Source organism: Cyprinodon tularosa, unplaced genomic scaffold (genome assembly GCF_016077235.1).
Source record: "Cyprinodon tularosa strain WSP-4 unplaced genomic scaffold, ASM1607723v1 ctg105, whole genome shotgun sequence".
Classification (NCBI taxonomy): domain Eukaryota; kingdom Metazoa; phylum Chordata; class Actinopteri; order Cyprinodontiformes; family Cyprinodontidae; genus Cyprinodon; species Cyprinodon tularosa.
In genome coordinates, this window is record NW_024037838.1 from 928,659 (window position 1) to 949,994 (window position 21,336).

The 21,336-nt window shown below is 35.4% G+C and overlaps 2 protein-coding genes across 4 annotated transcripts; one reads left to right on the forward strand and one right to left on the reverse strand.

The window, feature by feature from the left end:
* Positions 1-762: 762 nt before the first annotated feature.
* Positions 763-4,674, reverse strand: LOC119783212 (glycine-rich protein-like). 3 transcript variants are annotated; one of them, XM_038284603.1, is made up of 7 exons: positions 4,517-4,674; positions 2,739-2,786; positions 2,562-2,588; positions 1,411-1,446; positions 1,276-1,308; positions 997-1,071; positions 763-911 (listed from the first exon to the last, which is right to left on the reverse strand). In XM_038284603.1, exons 1-7 carry the CDS (start codon positions 4,581-4,583, stop codon positions 790-792), a joined length of 408 nt encoding a protein of 135 aa, XP_038140531.1. In that variant the 5' UTR covers positions 4,584-4,674; the 3' UTR covers positions 763-789. The 3 variants fall into 3 exon arrangements, with proteins under 3 accessions (XP_038140531.1, XP_038140539.1, XP_038140521.1); XM_038284593.1 differs by having other exon boundaries at positions 764-911; positions 1,387-1,446; XM_038284611.1 differs by lacking the exon at positions 1,411-1,446.
* Positions 4,675-19,285: 14,611 nt separating this feature from the next.
* LOC119782822 (cytochrome c oxidase subunit 6A, mitochondrial) lies at positions 19,286-20,466 on the forward strand. The gene is made up of 4 exons (XM_038283990.1): positions 19,286-19,437; positions 19,725-19,800; positions 20,020-20,162; positions 20,244-20,466. The coding sequence occupies exons 2-4, from the start codon at positions 19,725-19,727 to the stop codon at positions 20,331-20,333; spliced, it is 309 nt and encodes a 102-aa protein (XP_038139918.1). The 5' UTR covers positions 19,286-19,437; the 3' UTR covers positions 20,334-20,466.
* Positions 20,467-21,336: the final 870 nt, after the last annotated feature.

Genomic DNA, 21,336 nt, shown 5'->3' on the forward strand with positions numbered 1-21,336 from the left:
AGATTGGGGGGCCCCTAAAATACATATTGAGTGAGTTGCTTTTTATTTATTCATATATATTGAAGTAATTATATATATTTTTTAATACATTTATCTTTTCAATTATATTGAACTACCTAGCTAATAATCCTAAATGTTGTTTTTTTTATTTATTAGAGCAGTTATTAAACTTAATTTTGCATTTTACCATCTTAATTCAATTTGATTTAAGTTTTAATAGTTGGGTTGTGTTTTAGAGAATCAAATAAATGTGAAATCTACTTATTTCATGGCTGTTTTTTATGGGATATTCACATTTATGTATTTTATTAGACATTTTGTCCCTCAGCGATCACATCTCAATGGTGTGAAAAGTAATCTCATGTCCTTTAAGGGGTCCCCGTCTCTACTTTTGGAAGCCCTGGTGTAGAAATAGAGCCAGTGGCAGGAGTTTCATTGGTTTGACACCTTCTATCACTCGGAGTGTAATCACACTAAAGGACCTTGAAGCTCTTCATGCAGCATCAGTTACCAATATCATTACTGATATGATTTTAAAAAACAGAGTCTAAACTATAACCACTCTGAATCTGAGCTGTTTCTCCCTCAGTGGTTATTAAATGTGTTTGGTTTTTTTGTTTTCTTTCCTGTCTGGGGGATATAATTGATATTTTTAAGGGTGTTCTCAAAGGATTCTTTTTTTTTTCAATAGTTAGTCATTTCTGTCTGTGTCTTCTGGGCCTAATGTCTGATGTTCATTATGGTCTCATAATAAGAATAAATATTATCAACTAGTTGATGATTTTTGTGTCATTTTTTTTCCAGTAAGTAACTTTGTCTGATCTCACCACGTTTTCCTCCCTGACCCAGGCCTAAGCCGAGTCCATTTGAAAGTCCTGCACCCAGACCCATTCCAGTTCCCAAACTGGCACCTGCAATCACACAAATTCTGCATTAAAAAGAGACAGAGAGGAAAGTTGAGAGAAGGAATGAGACGTTTAGGGCCTTATCACCTACCATAGCCTCCATGGGCTCCATATCCACCGGGCCTCAGGCCTCCTCTTCCTCCTAATCCAAGAGATCTGTAGCTTCCTGGAGAACAGTGGAAACTACAATGTGTGTCTAGTTCACAGCTGTTTTCAAAGCTGTGTTTATACAGGTTGGCTCAGTAATTTGTCTTAAACAGTGAAAAATAACATGCTATTATTATTTTTGCTTTCTGTAAAAATAAGATGATAGAAAACATTGATTTAACCTTTAAATTTATTCTTTTGAGTTTGCTTTGACTTAACTTACCAACACCAAGGTGGGCCCCAGGATAACGACCAACTGTGATTAAAAAATAAACAGATAAATATGTTTTTTTAATAGTTAATAAAAATAGCTATTGTCTAAAACAAAACATACTCCCAGTCTTCATTGCTTTTGTACCATATCGGTTTCCTACTGCTCCAAGGGCTCCGGTAACTAAAGGAAAAGAGGACAGACTTTTTTCAAGAATTTTTCATGTGTTTCTTTGTTTAGCAGGTTGTTTTTTATGCCCTGTGGCAACTTCCTAGATTTTTTTGTGTGCGAACAGATATTCTATTATCCATTGGTGGAAAAGTCTGTCAGAGGAGATATTTTAATAGAATAAAATACTGCTACAGCTGCGCTGTGCCAGTGGATGGCATTTATCCATGAGTTAACAAGGGGTGTTAGCTAATAGACATTGCTCTGGCTAAATATTTAGAAAAGGTCAAATTTTTAAACTGAATCTCAAAAGTCTCAACTAAACCAGAAATATTGAGCCCTTTAGTTAAATCAGATCCTAACATTTTATACTAAAATTTTTTTCATATAATTTATACATTACTTTATGTTGCTGTGTGTGCAAAGACTAGTAAATACACTACTGCAGGTCTATCATTACTGATTATCGATTCACTAAATATAAGATTAAAGGGGAATTTAGCAGATTTAGCTGGTTATCTTCAGATTGCACTCTCTTAGCGAGGCAACACAGTCAACTGTGAGAGCAACTATGCATAAATGACTGGATGCCAAGAAACTTGACAAAGCTTTCATTTAAACTGCTTTGAAACTTTTGAGTTTGATTTGTCGGTAATGATGTACATCTTAAATTTGACACTTTCTGACCGATTTCAAAATCTAAAATTGCTTCAGATTCTGCTGAATGTTAGTCTTTTTAATGTGATGCCAGTTAAAGTTGTCACTTTCCCTTATCTATAAGATAGAAAATAGAAATATTTCTAACACAAATAATTATGGTGTGGAAACTAAAGGTAGCATCCAACAGCAGGCTAACTTAGATGGACATTAATAAAGTAGCATTAACTTTTATACTGTTACTATATAGAGAGAAAAAAGTGCGGCATTCATTAATTTATATAAAAATAAGAATGAATGAATGTTATGAAAAACAATATTATAACCATAATAAAAAATAAGTTAGATTATTTCAGCTGCATTACAAACATGTGTTGCTTTTCTACTCCAAATAAAAGAAATTGAAGCATGCCAATAAGAATAATTGAATTAATATAGAACTCTTATTAATGGATACATATTAAAAGACTGACCTCCAGGTTTAACTCCAATACCAACACCTAAAACAAAACAGAAAAACAGAAACTAGATACATATGTTTTTAAGTTATGATGATAAAGGGGTGATTTTGATTTTCTACTATTTGTTTTTCCTTTTAGGATTAAATTTTTTGATAAAATAGAAAAAATATATCTTAAGAAGTGCTGTACCTCGAGCTGGCAGGGCCCTCCCATAGGCCACATTTTGAGGCCTAACTCCTGCAACAATAAGAATGCATGAATACATTGTGACAGCGTAAAGATTGTAGGTTTCTTATTAAATTATGAACCAAAACCAGTCCTCAAGAAGAGCATGAATAAAATTAAGATATGCAAATATACATGTCAATTTTTTTGGAAGAGCTATTATCACGCATGTGTTAATATGTTGGAAAATAAAGAGATTCAGTGACAGCCATGTAGGAGTGGAGACTGCTCCACTCTGTGGAGCCTCAAAGTTCTCACAAATCAATGTCAGGTTTTCATGCATCTGCCACCTTCCTATTACATCCTTTCATTTGCAGAAAACAGACCATATAAACCACTCCGACTTGGCAGCATTCATGAAGCCACATATTCAGTCCTTGTATTTCCTTCCTCAGTCTCACTGATGTGATATTTAACAGGTGGGTGAAAGTGAGTCACATGGATGCCGAATCATTAATCAAGTGCTGAATTAAGCTGCTTTTGACATATGGACTGAATGCTTTTTTATATCTCATCAAATTAAGTTTTATTTTCTGTAAACTTTTGCAAATCTCACCAATCATTTGAAGTATTACATTTTGTATTAACTTAATGCACTTAAAAAATATGTATATATCTATATAAATATATGCATATAAATATAGATAGATAGATAGATAGATAGATAGATAGATAGATAGATAGATAGATAGATAGATAGATAGATAGATAGATAGATAGATAGATAGATAGATAGATAGATAGATAGATAGATAGATAGATAGATAGATAGATAGATAGATAGATAGATAGATAGATAGATAGATAGATAGATAGATAGATAGATAGATAGATAGATAGATAGATAGATAGATAGATAGATAGATAGATAGATAGATAGATAGATAGATAGATAGATAGATAGATAGATAGATAGATAGATAGATAGATGATAGATAGATAGATAGATAGATAGATAGATAGATAGATAGATAGATAGATAGATAGATAGATAGATAGATAGATAGATAGATAGATAGATAGATAGATAGATAGATAGATAGATAGATAGATAGATAGATAGATAGATAGATAGATAGATAGATAGATAGATAGATAGATAGATAGATAGATAGATAGATAGATAGATAGATAGATAGATAGATAGATAGATAGATAGATAGATAGATAGATAGATAGATAGATAGATAGATAGATAGATAGATAGATAGATAGATAGATAGATAGATAGATAGATAGATAGATAGATAGATAGATAGATAGATAGATAGATAGATAGATAGATAGATAGATAGATAGATAGATTTAGATTTATATATTTATCTATATATGTATTTTTTTTTACTTAACAGAAAAACAAGCTAAATATATATAGTTTTATTTTTATAGGTTTTTTTCTGTAAACATTTTCAAATCTCACCAATTATTTAAAGTATTACAATTTGTATTAACTTAATGTACATTGCACTTAAATAAAAATATATATAGCCTATATATATTATTATTATTTAATTTATTTTTTTACTTAACAGAAAAACAAGCTAAATAAATATAAAACGTTTTGGGGGTTTTTTAATTTAGTTTTTAGCAGTTTTTCTGCTAAAGGAAACTATTGAAGCACAGCAGAAATGTTTCAAACAACCAAACATTAGGAATATAGCCCTAAAAAGTGCACTGGAATTAGATCAAATCTATCAACTTAGTCAAAGTTGGAAAAGTTTGTCGTAAAGCTGTATTCTCACCTCCTTGCAGAGTTTGCTTGGCCAGCCAGAGCACCAGTGAAGTCTGCAGCAGAGCTCGGAGCAGCATGATGGATTAAGGTTAAAGAGACTGCAAAACTATAAGAAACAGAAGGACAGAGAGAAAGCTGCTTCCTAGAGCATCACACTGACATCCAGTTCTTATATATGCTGCTTTTTTTCTGTGATACACTCCCACCACTATCCAGCCCAATGCTGAACGCCTCTAACAGGGCAGAGCGTTTCCATAAGCTGAGAATGCACAAATGAATAGACACTGGGTAACATGCAGAAGTTTCAAACAAATTTCTTAATTTGTAGCTTCCAATAAGTTAGATTAATTTAACAGCAGTTCTACTGGTTTTTCTAAGCTTATCGTTGGCCTTACAAATAATATTTATCAAGTCTTTGTAACCGAAAACTTATTGTGGCATATGTGCATAAAAATAACAGGAAAGTGGAAGACAAAAAGAAGATTGTCTTAAAGGTCATAGAGAGTCTTAAGAGGTGCTTCAATTAACTAATTATTGTATGTTAAGATTTCAGCAAACGGCTCTGCAGGAATGAGCTTGTTGGAAATTTAAAAAAAAACATTCCCCATATATAGAAACAGTCTGTGTTAAAAAAAAAAAAAAAGCCAAAAGCTTCCCTTTTAGTATTATTTTTTTTATTCATTGAATAATATGTCTATCTTGTGTTGTCATATTTATTGAGATTGAGAGGTTTTAATCCCCTTTTATTGTTAGAAAAAAATCTAGGTCAAGTAAGAGTAGAATTACATTTAGGATAAGGCAGATTAAGGAAAATGCTGCATTCAAGATTAAAGGATGTTTAAATTATAAAAGGCATTGATTTCTTTATCAAACATTACTCTATGTAGTCGCTCACTCATTTACACAAAGAAAGGCTTTTGGTTTCTGAAGACGAAAGCTGATGAAGAAGCTGATTTGTTTTGGAGCTCTGTGGTCCAGCTCATGACCCAGTCGCTATTGGATAAGCTTTCCTGACACGTCACAGATACACCACTTAGACAGAAGAATCATTTAAGATATTTTTAATGTTTCATTTTGCCAGATTTTACAAATACATTTTTACAAATGCAAATAAAAAAAAAACTGAGAGATGCGTTTAATACAGTTTTGGTCCAGTTTATATTCTATTGACTGTTCTCCTGGTACTATCTGATAATCCAACCTGTTAGAATAAAAAACTAAATAAATGGGACCTGCCTAATGTTTAATTATTCTGATGAGAAATAAAAAGACGATGACATTGTAATATTTGTGTGCTAACTTTAGAGATTTCCTGAGGCAGGTAAAAACAAGATAATGCAAATAACATTAATTAATGTTAATTGCTGTTGGAGAAAAAAGCCAACAGTCCAGACCAGATTTTAAAATGATTTAAAGGTGATTTTACGCACCCCCATCGCTGCAGTCAATAGGCTCTCTGATGCAACAAAAGTTGCGTTTACAGGTACTGGGGCCATTTTCCAAGTATTTAACATTGGTAATATAGAGAACCTTTATGATCCTCTTTATGTTGTACTGTGGTAGGTCCTGACAGCCATACCTTAATGTAAAGTTTATGTCTTAGACTTGTGCACAGCAGCACTCAATGCAAACTATAGAACCACATATTATGATTTACCTCTGAAAGCAGACTTTTGTTGTCACACAGTTCCAGGAAAACTTTACTCATATGTGCAGACCACCACATCGTCTCCCCTGGTGGTACCGAGCACAAGACAATAACACAACCCCCGTCTGACTCACGACTCCTTCATCCATGATTCACCTCTAAACATTTGTCTGTCTGCGTCTGTTTTAGCTATTAAAGGTGGGTCCGCTTTTAAAAGAGGTGAAAGCTTAAAAAACAAAATGGCTGAAAGAAGAGAGAAAGAGATGGTGGTGCTGATTCTGCTGGCTAATGTGGGTAAACATTCAGGCCGTATGGACGGGCTAGTGACTTTTCCTGGCACAGATTAACCCATTTTCAATATAGTTGGGGTGAGGGTTTTGGAAATGCTATTTCAGTGGCCTAATGTTGGCCCCATAAAGGTAAACAAATATCTGAGTAAAGATTACTACATCAGATGATCTAGAGAAAAGAATAAGACAAAAGTTATAAACTTTTTTTATGAAGCGCTTTAATGACAGCAGCCACTGAACAAAGTGCTTTACATCAAAGATAACAAAAGAATGAAAAAAACAAGGAAACTTTACAATAGGTTCATAAATCTAAGCATACAGCTTAGATAAACAATAAAAACAATTAAATACGAGAGAGCCATAAAACAAATAAGATTTATATTAAAAGAGGACTTTAAAAAAATGTAAAATAAAAAATAAATAAAATTAAGTCTCGGTTGGGTTTAAATTCAATGTGTAAAGATAAGATTTGATTTATTAGAAATTATAAAATCTATGTTTGCGAGGAATGCTATACTAACTGTGAAGCATAGTGATGGCAGCATCATGTTGTGGGGCTGTTAATCTGTTAAAGGGTCTGAAACTTCAAGCAGAAGCATGATTCCAAACAGACTGTAAAACACATATTCTCATACGATATTATATCAATGGGTGTCCTGAAGTTATAACCTCAACACTAGTGAACATTTCTAATAGAAATAAAAAAAATGATTTGCCAATAGAAACAGGAAGCCAGTTTTGAAGTAGTCATATCACAGCAAATTTCAGTGGCATATCTGTGTATAGTTTTGAGCCCAGGTTGATGAGATAATAAATTCCAACTATTGTAGTTGTTCTGTCATTATCTGGATACAATAGTTTGCATTCTACCCCTCCGTCACCAGGGGTGTCGTGTCAGTTTAATTTACTACTTTGCTTCTCTCCTAAATGAAACCAATAGAGAAATTGCTGGAACAACTAATCTTCTACTTTTTACTCACATATATAGCTGTCTTGATCAGTGCTTCTGTGTCCCTTTGAGTATCTGCTCTGCTCTATCTGCCACCTAAACCCCCCAGTCGGTGGAGGGATCAGGATGTTCACTCTAAGCTTAGTTCTACTGGTAGTTTTTTTACTGTTAAAAAGAAGAAACCTCCTTCCTTTCCACTATCCCTTCATGTACCGGTATGCTTAGAATAGTCAATGACTCAATGCAATCACCTGGGTGTCCTCAGATAGAAAAGTTTTTATAATCCTGTTTATATCATTTAATCAATTTTTTTTTTTTTTTTGTAAATTGTCATTATACAAATTAACTGATTTCATTTTCATTTTAAACATATCCGTTGCTGTGCTGTCTAATGGTAGATTTGCATATTTAGCGTAAATCAGATACATTTTTAACTGTTTCTCCAATCAAAAACTAGTAACACTTTATTTGAGGAGGTGTGTCTAAGACTGATATTACACTTTTATAAACATAACTCCTGTCATGAGCATAAAGGAGTCTTTACGAATGTTTTATAACTGCTGATATAATTCAGTAAGTTATGACACTTTTATTGCAAAGTTCACCTTTTTATATATCTCTGCAATGTCAACTTGACATTTAAAGATACAAAAATGTATGTGATAACAAGCTGGTAATAATAACCAAGAAATTATAACCCATAAATAATTCATAACACGTCTGATGATTTCTGGTTAATGTGAAGTTTTTATAACGAAGATATTTTAAACAATGACAGCTTTGCAGTTAAAGTGTCATCATTTACTGAATAACACTTACTGAGGAAATTAATAAACATTTATATAGACTCCTTCATGTTTATGACAGTTTAATGTCACATCCCTTCAAATATAGTCCCATCAAACACTTTCTACACAAGTAAACTGCTTATTATTATTTTATACCTCCCTATGGGTTAAACATTATTCCAGATTATTAGGCCATCAGAAAACATTCAGAGAACTGATTTAAAGGAGGAACAGAATTAAAAACATAATTTTAGAGCAGAGATTTACTTTATTTATTTATTTATTTTTACAAGAACTGTAAGCAAGATTATACAGTATATAGTACATTCTGTTTACTTACCAAGCAGAAAAAATCAACTAGAACACATCAGGAAGTCAGAAAGTCGGACCCAAGTTTAAAATCCAACATGGTAGCCTTAAAGGTACAGTGAAGGATTTTCAAAAATCTTTAAAAAGAATCTCTCTCTCCCCTTAAAAAAAAAAAAATGCACATGCACAACCCAGTACCCGCTACCGAGAGGGAACGCCTGTTAAACGCTTTCAAGAGCATGTACGAGCCGATTCCTCCTTGTGCATGCTGTTTAAAAGTTGCTGTTTGTATCAATAATACAAGCTTACTTTCTAAAAGAAGATTTGCAATTTTTCCACTTTGTTAGACTCACCACCCTTAGGTGAAAATGGGGACGAGCACGTAGCCTTGCCTTAAGTAAACATATCACCAGAATGATTGACAATTAGGAGGACCACTTATTTTGATTATCCACCCGGAAAAAGAACATCCTCCACTATACCATACTATTACGAAAGCCGAGAGCGGTCATACCCAACTTTTTTTTGTCCTTTGTCTTTTCGAGATAACTGTTGGGATCTGGAGGCTTTGTCCACCTTCTCCACCAGAGGGCGCACGAGATCTCCTGAGGGCTTGAGCTGACTGCAACACCTGTCTTCCATCTGCTCATCAGGAGGCCCTATTTAAAGAGGAACAGGCTGACACTTCCCTGCCAGAGTGTTTGCCAGTAATGATCCAGTCCTGTCAGATCAACCTGAAATCCTGGAGAATATCTCAGTCTGGAATCTGCCTGCCTGCACTCTGTTAGCCTCTGCCTAGCTCTCAGTCCTCCGCCTGCCTGCACTCAGTTCAGTCTCTGCTTGCCCTCAGCCCTCTGCCTGCCGACTAGCGTCTGGACCCTCAAGGTTTCCCCGCTGTTGATCAGTTCCACCTCTGAGCAGGTATTTACCCCATCATCTGATAAACTGCAGTTTACCTGGAACTCCTCTAACCTCTCTGTCCTCCTCAGTGGTGATCCTGCCGTGACAAGTCTGACCACCCAAGTTCCAGTTCACATTTTTATAAACATTTTGTCAATAAACCTTTGAACTTTTTCCCTGCCTCCGAGTGTTTCTGCATGTGGGTTAGACATCTAAATCCCAACATGACAATAACAACATAACTATCTCGTTATCACGGCTTAACAAATAATTGTTTCCTCGAGGTAACGAGATAATTATCTCGTTATCACGAGAAAACAGTTATTGATTTCTTGAGTTAACGAGATTATTAACCTGTATGAGTAACGAATGAGGCTGGCCAACAGCCCTTGATTCCCAGTCTATCCATGCCTGCTGTGCCAGTGGTTATGCAGTCGCGGTACCATATGTGCGCAAATAATATTTTTTTTTAGTTTCCTATTTCTTTTCACTCATTGTCAGGTCGTGGTGGATGATTGGATTGCATGGAATGCAGTAGAAACAAATATGACTGTTTTTCAATGAAAATCTTTAATCCGGACTCATTTTGGGGATAATGCATCCTATACCTGTTACAGGCATAACACCAGGGCTGTTCAGGAAACTAAACCAGCGGAGGCATAGGTCTAATTGCTAATGAATCAGAAGTGGAAGCAAATCATCAAACCATCAACATCGTCTTGTTACCTAAAAGTTGAACACAGGATTATTTACAAAATTACACATAGGCTGCTATGACTTATAAATCCCTTTACTGCTGTTGTAGTGTTGAATGATGCAATCAGTTTTAATGCACACCAATCATCTCGATATCACAAGAAAACAGCTTTTTAATGAGAAAACTATCACCTCGTTATCACGAGAAAACAGCTTTCATTATCTTTAGTTAATGAGAAAATTAACTTGTTTTCTCGAGAAAACCACTGTAAAAAAGTATCTGAGGTACACGACCGCTCTCGGCTTCCGTATACTATATACTATGTAAGGTAAAGCTGGTGATATCAGCATTTACAGTCTTTTAGAAAGGCTTGCTTTGTATCTGAACTGTTCTGCTAACAAGCCCAGCCATTAAACACGCTGACTATGACCTACTGGGTTTTTTTTTTTTGCAGTCAGTACACATTCTAGGTAGAATGGACATTTCTGGCAGTGTTTGTAGATCCAGATACTGACTTTCTGAGTTGAAGTCAAACAGACAGCAGCATGAGGAACATGTACGTTCTGGGACTTAATTCATGCTGTAAAATAATTATGAGACATTTTCTTTCACTAAATATTTTTGATTTTATCCATGTCTCTGGTCTTCAATAATGTCTCCATCTTAGATTTAAGTCAACACAGTAAGTAAATGGTAAAATGAGACTGTGGTGAACTTATTTTTCTTAGCTTGTGTACAAACAGCAGTGTTCATTTGGAGTTTTAACATCCTTGCCCAACCTTCAGGGGATTTGCTGTGTTTGTTTGTCAGAATTTGACACAGACAATCAAATATAGGCCCAAACTGTGCTAGCACTATAGCTTAAAAGAAGAGTGCAGATCTGTTACATCTTTAAAAATATCCCCTAAGAAGAAAAGACTATTTAGAAAGTCATGAATCTGATCTCTAATGGTTCCTATTTAAGATACAATTAGACAGAGGTGACAAAGTTGGATTTTGAATTAAATAATGTTATGTTCCTTAAAATAGTGTCATCATCAACACCAGTGGGACCCAGTGAGCAGTCTGTGGAAGATTTCCACTTGCACGGATTGGAAATCAAAACTTACCTTGAACAAGTCACATACTGTAAAACGTGCAAGGTGGATTTAAATGCATTCATCGTGTCAGACTGTGGGTAAACATTAAGGAGATGATCGACACTCCAATTACTCCGTCTGCACGGGACCTGCTTCAGGGATGGACAGAGTGTGGAAGTTTCCACAGCAGAGGAACACTGTGCACCGCACTCAGCATCGCCTGCAGTCTTCATCGAGTCAGGATGTTATTAACAGGGAAATCCTCATTGTTTGTTCAAGAGTCTGCATGCTAGAGTTACCTCATAAGTCTCTGTACAAGGCACAATGAGTCCTCTAAGGAGGCTCAAACACCATAGCAGTTTAACTCGAGCTGGAATCAGTTGCAGGTTAAGTTGATAGGTGGTGACAATCAAACCACTCTCCAATATATTTGGCACCAATTATCAATTTATACATGTGTCACATTGGCATTTGAAAGAATTTACAAACAATACAGAAGTTAATCTGCTAAATTTGAAGCTCAAAAGGAGATCTTTGATGGTTTCTGCAATCTCTTTAGATCCATTTTCAGCTCAACCTATGGAAGAGGATTAGGGCCACTGAAAAAAAAAAAAAAAAAAGTTAAGTGATTTTTAAATTTGGGCACCTTGAAGGAAGATATGTGGGAGCACTCAGCTTCACTGACAAACATGTGAGTTGTTTGGGAGGGCCAGTAACACATTGGTAGAAAATTACGGAATTAGGCGACTTTTTACGTGGCCGAGGGTCCCTGGTAATGCTATTTAATTAATGGAAGAGCAGAAGTTAATTAAGATAAGAGAGCTAGAGAGCTCTAAAACAGTCATGGCTACTGCTTGATGCTAACATGTTTTTTTATCTGTCAGAATTCAGTCAGAATTCTGAGATTAAAGTCAAAATTCTGACTTTTTTCCCATATCAAATTGAAAATAATATTTAAAAATCAGATAACTTTCTTTTTTTTTCAGTGGTCCTAATACTCGTCTTTGTCAACCACCAGTTGATGAAGATTAATATTATTTCTAATAAACATTTCTGTATTGATTTGGTAAATTCCTTTGAATAATTACCGTATATATATTTTTTCTCTTTACTTGATAAAGATAGAGGCCATGCACTCTGCCAAGGTTCCACAGAGAAACTCGCCCAGCATTAATTATACTCTATGACACTAACCACATGGCATGACATTTATGCATGACACAACAGAAAAGGCTGCTGCGGAAGAGCTCAGCTTGATCTCATCTGACAGAACTAAACAGTTCAGGGTAAAGTTTCAGAAGTCTTTAGTGAATTCTTAACATCTATTATGGTGGTGGTAGAACAGAAAATGTTTCCTTTGCAAAAAAAAACCTCTGGCTGTAGATAGCATCTAAAGATGGTGTATGATACTTTGTACGCTTATGATGCCTCTTGTGCAGCTCTTCTGTAATTCTAGAGAAATTTTAACTTCTTAAAGTCCTACTTTCTGTGCATGGCAGCAAGATATGATAGGCCTTTATCCAATTTGTTTTAGTAACAGATCAGATAATGGACATGAGCAAGTTTAAGCCAATAGCTGTTTAATTCTGTTTATTATTTTAGCATTCAGCATGAAACTACATAGCTGCAATAATGTGTTTATTAACAATGAGCGCTGCATGCTAAAACAAAACTCATAATCCTTCTTTATCACATTTAGTGCAAGAAATGTACCACAAATTTTACAGTAAATTTTAGCTGTAATATTGGAGAAACATTATTTAATAAAAAAGTTTTTTTTTTCATGTTATAATTGGGGGGGGGGGGGGGGGGGGGGGGGGTTGGTGTTACCTTAGTCTGCCTGAAACATCTTGAGACTGTCTGGATAACAAACATTAGAGAAACTGTTGCCATGGAGGTTATAAACTCAATAAACAGCCTGGATCTGAGAAACCCTAAAGCACTCAAATATCAAAGAGTCTTTGCTTTATGGGGGAAGAGTCAGGCCAGGACTTCGTCAACTGACAGAGAAGTCCTTCACCTCTCTCCAACATCACACACACTTACTGCCTCGCGTACTATCACCAGTTTTCTTTCTCCTGGCATGAAATGTTCACAGACGTACGTGGGAATAAAGTTCAAAACCAACTCAAGTCAGTTTGCCCATATAGAAAGATGGATGTTAATTTATCCTATGCAGGGGCCTCTGTTATGTTGTCTTGGGTACATTATTATGTTGAGTCTGCAAGGCTCTCTTCAGACCTCCACATCCTTTTGGGAAAAAAAGCTGCTTCTTCACTTTCTATCAAAAATACTTGATTAAGTAGTTATTGTGTGCAAAGCTCTCAGTCACAGTGCAATAAAAATGTGCAGAAACTCTGGCAAGAGCTGACAAGACTGTTGATAAATTGGACTATTTTTCATATGACTCATCAGAAAAATTGTTATGATTAACTGAATCATCTTAGGCCACCAACACCAAGAGAAATGATATCAGTGGTGGTTTCATTAGTGGAGATATATTATCAGATAATTGTATAGGAAGGGGTTAGAGCACCAAGGCAGTGGGTACCCGTGGTCAGTAATCTGCCTTTTGTATTCTTGCACATTTTGCAAGGCAATTGCACCATCAGGGCCATCTGAACACAAACCCAAATGCTTCAAATCCTGCCCTGTACTAATGCTTGCTATTTTAATCTCAAAATAGGTTATGTTTTCTAAACATACTGATGCAGCTCACCCAATGACAGGTAAGGCTGTGGTTTCAGCCACTCACACACATCCATTTTCCAAATGTCATGGAGGGTCAGAGTAGACAAACTTAACAGGAAGAGCAACAACCTGAGAAAAATACCTGAAAGTAATTATTATAGAAAATTATATTAGTTCATATTCAGACTGTTAAATCAAAATAATTGACTGCTGAATCCAAAGTAGGTGAAAAGAAAGTCAAGCTTCTGAGTTAATAGCTGAAGTTTATTCCTCTTTAACAAAAGCAACACATGCTAAACAGTGCAGGTCTAGTGGGCCAGCCTTTTACTGAGACAGCATTTCACCTCTGTTTGAAAAAAAAAAACATTTAGACAGCCAGCTGAGCGACTGTCTGACTTGACTGTTGGCTCCTGTTTCATTTCAGCAGCTTTCCAGACAAAATGAAAAAGAAAAAAATCCGGGACACTGCAAACACATATCTGAAAGAGGTGTGTAGAGAACAGAAAAAAATATGCAACAGCAAAAGATTCCTGAAAAGCACATTAATACACATAAGACATCAAAGCAAAGGTTTTGGGGGGTTTTTTGGACTGATTTTTGGTTTGTTTTTTTGTTGTTGTTTTTTTTACCAGATAAAGATGTGAAAGAAATTTGAAATCCAGGATTTGCAGAAAGCTGCCAAATTCTAAGCATATACAGAAAGTCCAGCATTAAAAATAAACCAAGAGTCCCTTTGGATCGTTTAACACAGGACAGGGTTTGCTCTTTGGTGATCCAGTAGCAATCACATCATTTAACTTCATAGTTAATATAAAAATAACTCGCTTACTGTGAACTTATGTGCTAAATATGAGTGAAATGCTTTGCATCAATTAGCAGGTGTCTTCAGTATTTTAATTGTTCTGTTTTTATGTTATGAGCTGTCACCTGCGTGAATTACAGACACTCAGGTTGCTCTAAAGTGCAGTCTCTGGGTTAACAGGACACTACTTCACACCAACAAACACTTAACCCTCCATTTAAGACAAAAGCTTCTCCCCTGTTCCTCATCATAAGATAAACCAGGTGGACACCGGTTTGCTGATAAGGAATCGACCTCTTAAAATGAAACAGCTGGTTTGTTGAAACAATAAAAAAATGTACTGGAAAAATAGGACAATAAACTAAAAAAAAAAAACTAAAGGAATAAGCTAAAAAGATTATTAAAGGAATGTCTATTTATTATAAGAAATAATACTCTATCTGGTGGATATACTGTCCTTTTGTCCTCTTTTTGAGGTTTTCCATTCTAATCTCTATCAGCTCCCTTTCAGGAAGATTTGCCTTCTTTAGCAACAATAACACCCCTGGATACCAGAAAACACAGAGCAGCACCGACAGATGCTTATGAAAGCCAGCAACATGCTGAATCCACCGATGACAAACCCAGCTGCATTGCTCTTAAAGATGTCACTCTGTTTATTTTTGGATTTACTGCATTTATCTCTTTCTTGGAAGCATGGCTAAAAATTTTGCATAGCAATTTGTGTTTTCTTTAGGTGAATTATATTTAAAGCTAATTTATTCCGGCCTATAATAATCTACCCTTAATCTTTCACATCCACATTATCCTGAAGGACCTTCCTGTTAGCTGATCCAGAGATTAGCAGTTTGGCATTGTAGAAGTTGAGAAATGTTTTTTAAGTATTACTAACCTCACAGCCACCAAGAGGGTAAATTATTTCTTTCTCATTTTACATGATTTTAAAGGAGTTTTTAAACAACTGTAACTTTTGATTGTTAGAAAACATTTTATTTATATGTCTGTATTTTTTTCTGTTTATTGATAAAAATATTGATATTAATATATACCTTTAATTCTTCGCTTACACCATAAATAAAGTTTTCAAAACTACACACTTGCAGAACCCTTCAAATTTGTGTAGTTTTTCAAAAAGAAATGTAATAAAAAAAAAAAATTAAAAAGGGAGAACTACGGAAGAGGAATAAGGCCACAGAAAAAAAAGTTAACTGATTTTTACATTTTATTTCAGTATGAGAAAAAAGTTAGAATTCTGACTTATATCTCAGAATTCTGACCTTTTTCTCAGAATTCTGACTTAAATCTCAGAATTCTGACTTTAATCTCGGACTTAAAGTCCGAATTCGGAGATTAAAGTAAGGATTCTGACTTTTTTTCCCATATTAAACTGAAATAAAATCTAAAAGTCAGTTAACTTTTTTTTCTTTTTTCAGTGGCCCAAATCCTCTTCCGTAGAGAACTAAGATTTCACAACATTATAAATTTGTAAACTCTAATTTTAGTAAATGAAAAAAAGACATCACCTCAAATGCTAAGAGCGCTATGACCTCCAGGGGGCGCCACAAAACAGGGGAATATTTTCTCTTCAATACAATTATATCAAAACTTAAAACCAAACAAAAATCACTCCATATATTAACCCCCTAAATAAACAGCTAACAAATATTTAATAATCAATAAATTTCCAGTAAATATTCTTACTGGGGGGTATCATATGATGATGTCATAGTTGACTCTGCTTGCAGAAAAATCTAGGAAAGTGCAGCTAAAGAAAATAAGATGAGCTGATGTACTAACAAAAATCACCACCTGATGTCTGTAAAGCGCCTTTTCTGTACGTTGCTATGCTTAAGGTATTTTAAATGGCTTATATACAATTTCTTTTTGTAAAAATAACTTGTAGTATAAATATAGATTATGAGATAATGTATGAAACTTTATAGGTCATTTAGTTCTAATCTGGATTTTTGTACTCATATCCTGTTACTAGAACAATTGATTCAGTTATTTGCAAGATATTTTTATGGCAAAAATGTCTTTATTTTTTCTGGACCCACACATAAATACTGTAAAACAAACATAGCTTAAGCTTTTTTTTCTTTTTTTTAATACTCTACAAAGAATGTTTAAACTGCAGCCTGGCCTCCTCTGCAGTTGTGATTGACATGTTAGGTATATTATTTACTAATGACTGTTGTACACAAATAAGAAATTCTGCAAAACTTAATCAGTAGTTTTGAGGGACCGTGTTCAAAATAACATCAGTTGTGAATTCAGTAGGTTTTGTCCTTTATTATATGAAAACATGGAGACCCTTTCTCAAACTGTCAAACTGGATACGTTTAACTCAAATGATGGGAGGAAACTCAGTGCTTTACACCATTTGGGTTTCTCACCTCCAACTATTAAGTCAAATAAAAAAAATCGGTTAAGAACTTCTACTTTTATATCTTTTCTAAGGAAGCATTAGTATTAACATTTTATTTTTATTTTTTTTGTATAAACTGAAAAGTCTCCTTCATTGACACTAATTTTTATGCATATTATACATTAGAGATACTCATTAGTACGGAGCCTCTTTGAGGTAAGTGGAATTTTAACTTTCCTATAAGCATTCAAATCAAAGCTATTTCATTATTCAAGCCTTTAAATAATAATCTTTGACATTCAGGTGGCTGTGTGTTTCCTGGACTGGGCCGCCTTTTACAGCTGCTTTTTGCATCTCTGCTTCGTTTTCTATGTCAGCTTCTGTCTCCTTGAACCCCAGTCGGCCTCGGCAGATGGCCGCTCACACTGAGCCTGGTTCTGCTGGAAGTTTCTTCCTGTAAAAAGGAGTTTTTTCCTCTCCACTGTCACTACAAGCATGCTTAGTGTGAAGGATTGCCTTCAAGTCAATGAGTTGATGCAATCAACTGGTTTTCTTAGATAGAAAACTTTGAATCAATTTGACTGTATGATCTGGTGAACTGTAAAGTGCCTTGAGATAACATGTGTTGTAAATTCACGCTGTATAAATAAACTGAATTGAATTCAACTAACCGTAACGTAGCAACATTTAACAGCCCTCATTTAATCTAAGGGCAACTTCCCTCCTGGTGTTGCAGCATTAGCCACACCTACTGTCAACTAATCAGCCAAAAGGGGTCTTATAGCACAATTACTTTGTGATTTTTTTCTAATTAAGTTATGCTTAATTCATATATATTAATAATTCATACTAACCCTAGGGTTGAGTTAAATGTACTCAAAAACAAGAACATGTTATACTACCTCCACCCATTTGAGTTAGAAGAGTTTTTAATACGTTTTAAGTACTCGTTCAATGAATTACTTTAACAGTTAACAGTTGGGTTCATAGTGAGTGAAGGTGGCTGCACAACATCTGCATGCTCATAAGTAACATGGGTTACTCCAGACATGGATTATAAGAGCTGCGTACCTTTAAATAAAAACATGGGAAATATATAGAAATGGGTTAATGATCAGTTTGACACAGCAGCAAGATTTTGAGCTGGGATATATCTTATAAAAGAAAGACAAAGGTTTTAAATTACTTGCAAACCCCCAAAAAAGAACAATTTCTGAAACGGACTGACCTTAAGGAAAATTGAGCATAATTGCTCATAAGTGACGAAAGCACAGTTGTTTTGGTGTCTAAGGGTGACTGTTTTTTTTTATAAGAGAAACAATCACTGAATTCAAAAAAGCTTCACAGTGCAAAGGCTCAAGCATCAATAATATAGGAAAGTGTCTTGTGCCATAATGTGGAATAAATCTATTAGATATCAGGGATCATGCACCATTTTGAACATATTAAAACACCAGCAGGTGATTAGCATCTTGGTTTCAGGGTTGATATCATTGAGTGGCAGCTTAATCCTTAAGCCTTAATCTGATAAAACATGCAGCTTCTGAACCAAAACCATGAAAGAGAGAGGGATTATATTGAAATAATTCTGGGCTGGAATAACTGTTTCCAGATGCTAATAGAGCAAAGCAACACAGATGTGAAAAATCAGAAATGGGTTATACTAGGTGAATAACCTGATTCTGAATTTAAAATAGTCACTCAGTGGTTCCTAAGACATATATGAACAGGTGGTTTTCAATTAATGTAGTAAATATTTTAGTTAAAATCACTGACAATGCTGGTTTACCTTAATATTCTTTATAATATTCTCTGTGCGGATAAAAAGTATTGACTTTTGTTTATATTTTGGTTTTGAATGTAAAGCAGAAATTTCAATACAATTCCTAAAAACTGATGGCTTTTTTTGCCCCAGAGATCTGACTACTTATTCTGACACCTGACGATGTCTTAAATAGAAACTGTACATTTTAAGGAAAAATAAAATCTTGAACACTTCTAAGAAGAAAATACACTTTGCACAATATCTAAACTTTTGACCTTCAGTCTTCTCCTTTAGTAAAGAACTCTGTGCAATGACGATTATCTACTGCAGCTGTTCTGATCATCCCACTGTCTCCATTAATGTAAACTCATGGAAGGTCCCTATGGCTTCCTGCTTTTGCCTCTGTGCAGAAGGCCTACCGTCCTCCACTGCAGCTCTTCCTTCTTTGCTGGCACCCACCAGCAATAACTTTGCACTTTGCCAAATATAAACTAAGTTTCTTGGCCGAGTGTCAGAGGGAAATGGGGAGGAGTCGGACACGGTCGGTTCAGCTCAGGGCAGACTGAAGGACAAACAAGCAGAAAGGAGCATTTGCCAAATGTTAAGCGGTTAGTAAAACTACAGAAGAGAAGACTACTTGAAAAAGTGAGTATATACCAGATTAAATGTTTCTTTTATTTACTTTTACTTCTTTTAGGCCAGCTTTTTGCTGCAGGGGGGTGAAATAAAACCAGTAGTGCTTAAATCAGAGACAAGGTTTGTTTAGTTGGACTACCTGTTGATTTCTGGCTTCTTTTATATTCAGTCATGAGTCTGGCTTTTCTTGAGTTACACAAAACTTGTCAAAGAGTGGTGGAATATCTTTATTTACTCAGGTTTTATTTCACACTACATCAACCTTTTTTAAATATATTGAATTTTTCTCACTGCAGATGTCGTTGTCTCCCGCTGTATTTGCTGCCCGCCGGGTGCTTGCTGCTGCGTCACACGCAAGCCATGAGGGAGGAGGTGAGTGTCTTTAATGACCTTTTATACCAAAAACAAAACATATTCATGTTTCAAAGCCTTCCTGAATAAACTCTGCGTATAAACGCCACAAACAGGCATAGTTTGGTTGAACATTAACCGAAAGGGCTGCAGAACTGGCACCCAGCCTGCAACACTGAATAACAGTCATCTCTGGGGAGCAAAGAAATAGGCTATATGATACTTTTTTCTTTTTTACAGCAAGAACCTGGAAGATCCTGACAATCGTTCTTGCCATCCCAGGCGTTGGTGTCTGTATGGCCAATGCCTACATGAAGGCACAGGCCCATTCCCATGACCACCCTGAGTTTGTGCCATATTCACACCTGCGTATCCGCACCAAGGTGAGTCTCTATGCAGCTTTTGCATTCAGATTTCATATTAAAACAAGGTTAACAACTACGTTTTGATGTGTATACCTCCAGAGATTCCCCTGGGGTGACGGAAACCATACTTTGTTCCACAACCCTCACACCAACGCTCTTCCCGACGGCTACGAGGGCTCTGATCACTGAGACGATTGCTCTTCATTTCACCTGCATGCCTCAAACTACAGTACAGCCTGCTTTAAATATGCCAACCAAAGGGATACCTGGACTCCCATCAGCAAAAGCAGCAGTAATAAAACATCTTCATGCTAGATTTAAATGGGAGCAGTTTCTTTTTTTTCCTCGCCACATATTCATAATGAACTATACTTTTACATAGAAGAGTAAAAAGCAAAACCTTTTTGCATTCCTTCAAGTTCTTTTTGTACAAAACCACAAATTTATTTCCCAGTTGCAAGTATTTTCTGGGTAACAATCTCTTAAAGCATTTTACACTACATCTGAGCATTCACACGCTGATGGTGGTAAGATGTTCTATTGCTCTTACCTGCTGTGTTCATGACTGGAGGTGTTTGAAGCCTCTAACCAGAATCCTGTTGGTTAAAGGATGAACCCTTACCCTCTGTTGTTAACTGATATTATGGATAAAAAAAACAAACAACAACAACAAAGCTATGGAGCTAAATTGGGGCCATAGAGTTTGTAAAAGAACTTATCTGAAAAGGGAAAATAAACAGAATTAAAAATGGAACCTGACAAAGTATTTTGAAGCTGAAAAAGGATTAAAAAAGTAACATATTTTTGAAAATGGAAAAAAAAACATTTTGAAAACAAAAAACTGATACAAAAAAATAAATATTTAAAACCATTTTCAATTTGTTTTTTTTTGTTTTTACTGCTGGCTCCTCCGTGTGGGGACGAGACTTAAATGGCCAATTCTTTATGCTTTTATAGCAATTTATCTAGTCCCAAAATCCTAAAGAACTTTTATCTGCATTTAGTCTCTCAAACATACATTCAGAGTTAGCTACACTGTTGCCAACGCTCCCCTGGGGTTCAATGAAGGAAGCAAAGCTGGCCCTCTAACCACCATCAGTGGGCAAAGTGGGTGAAGTATCTTTGCCAAAGACACAACGACGGAGATCACAGACCCTGCGGCTGATGGATGCACTCCTTTAGCCGCACGCTA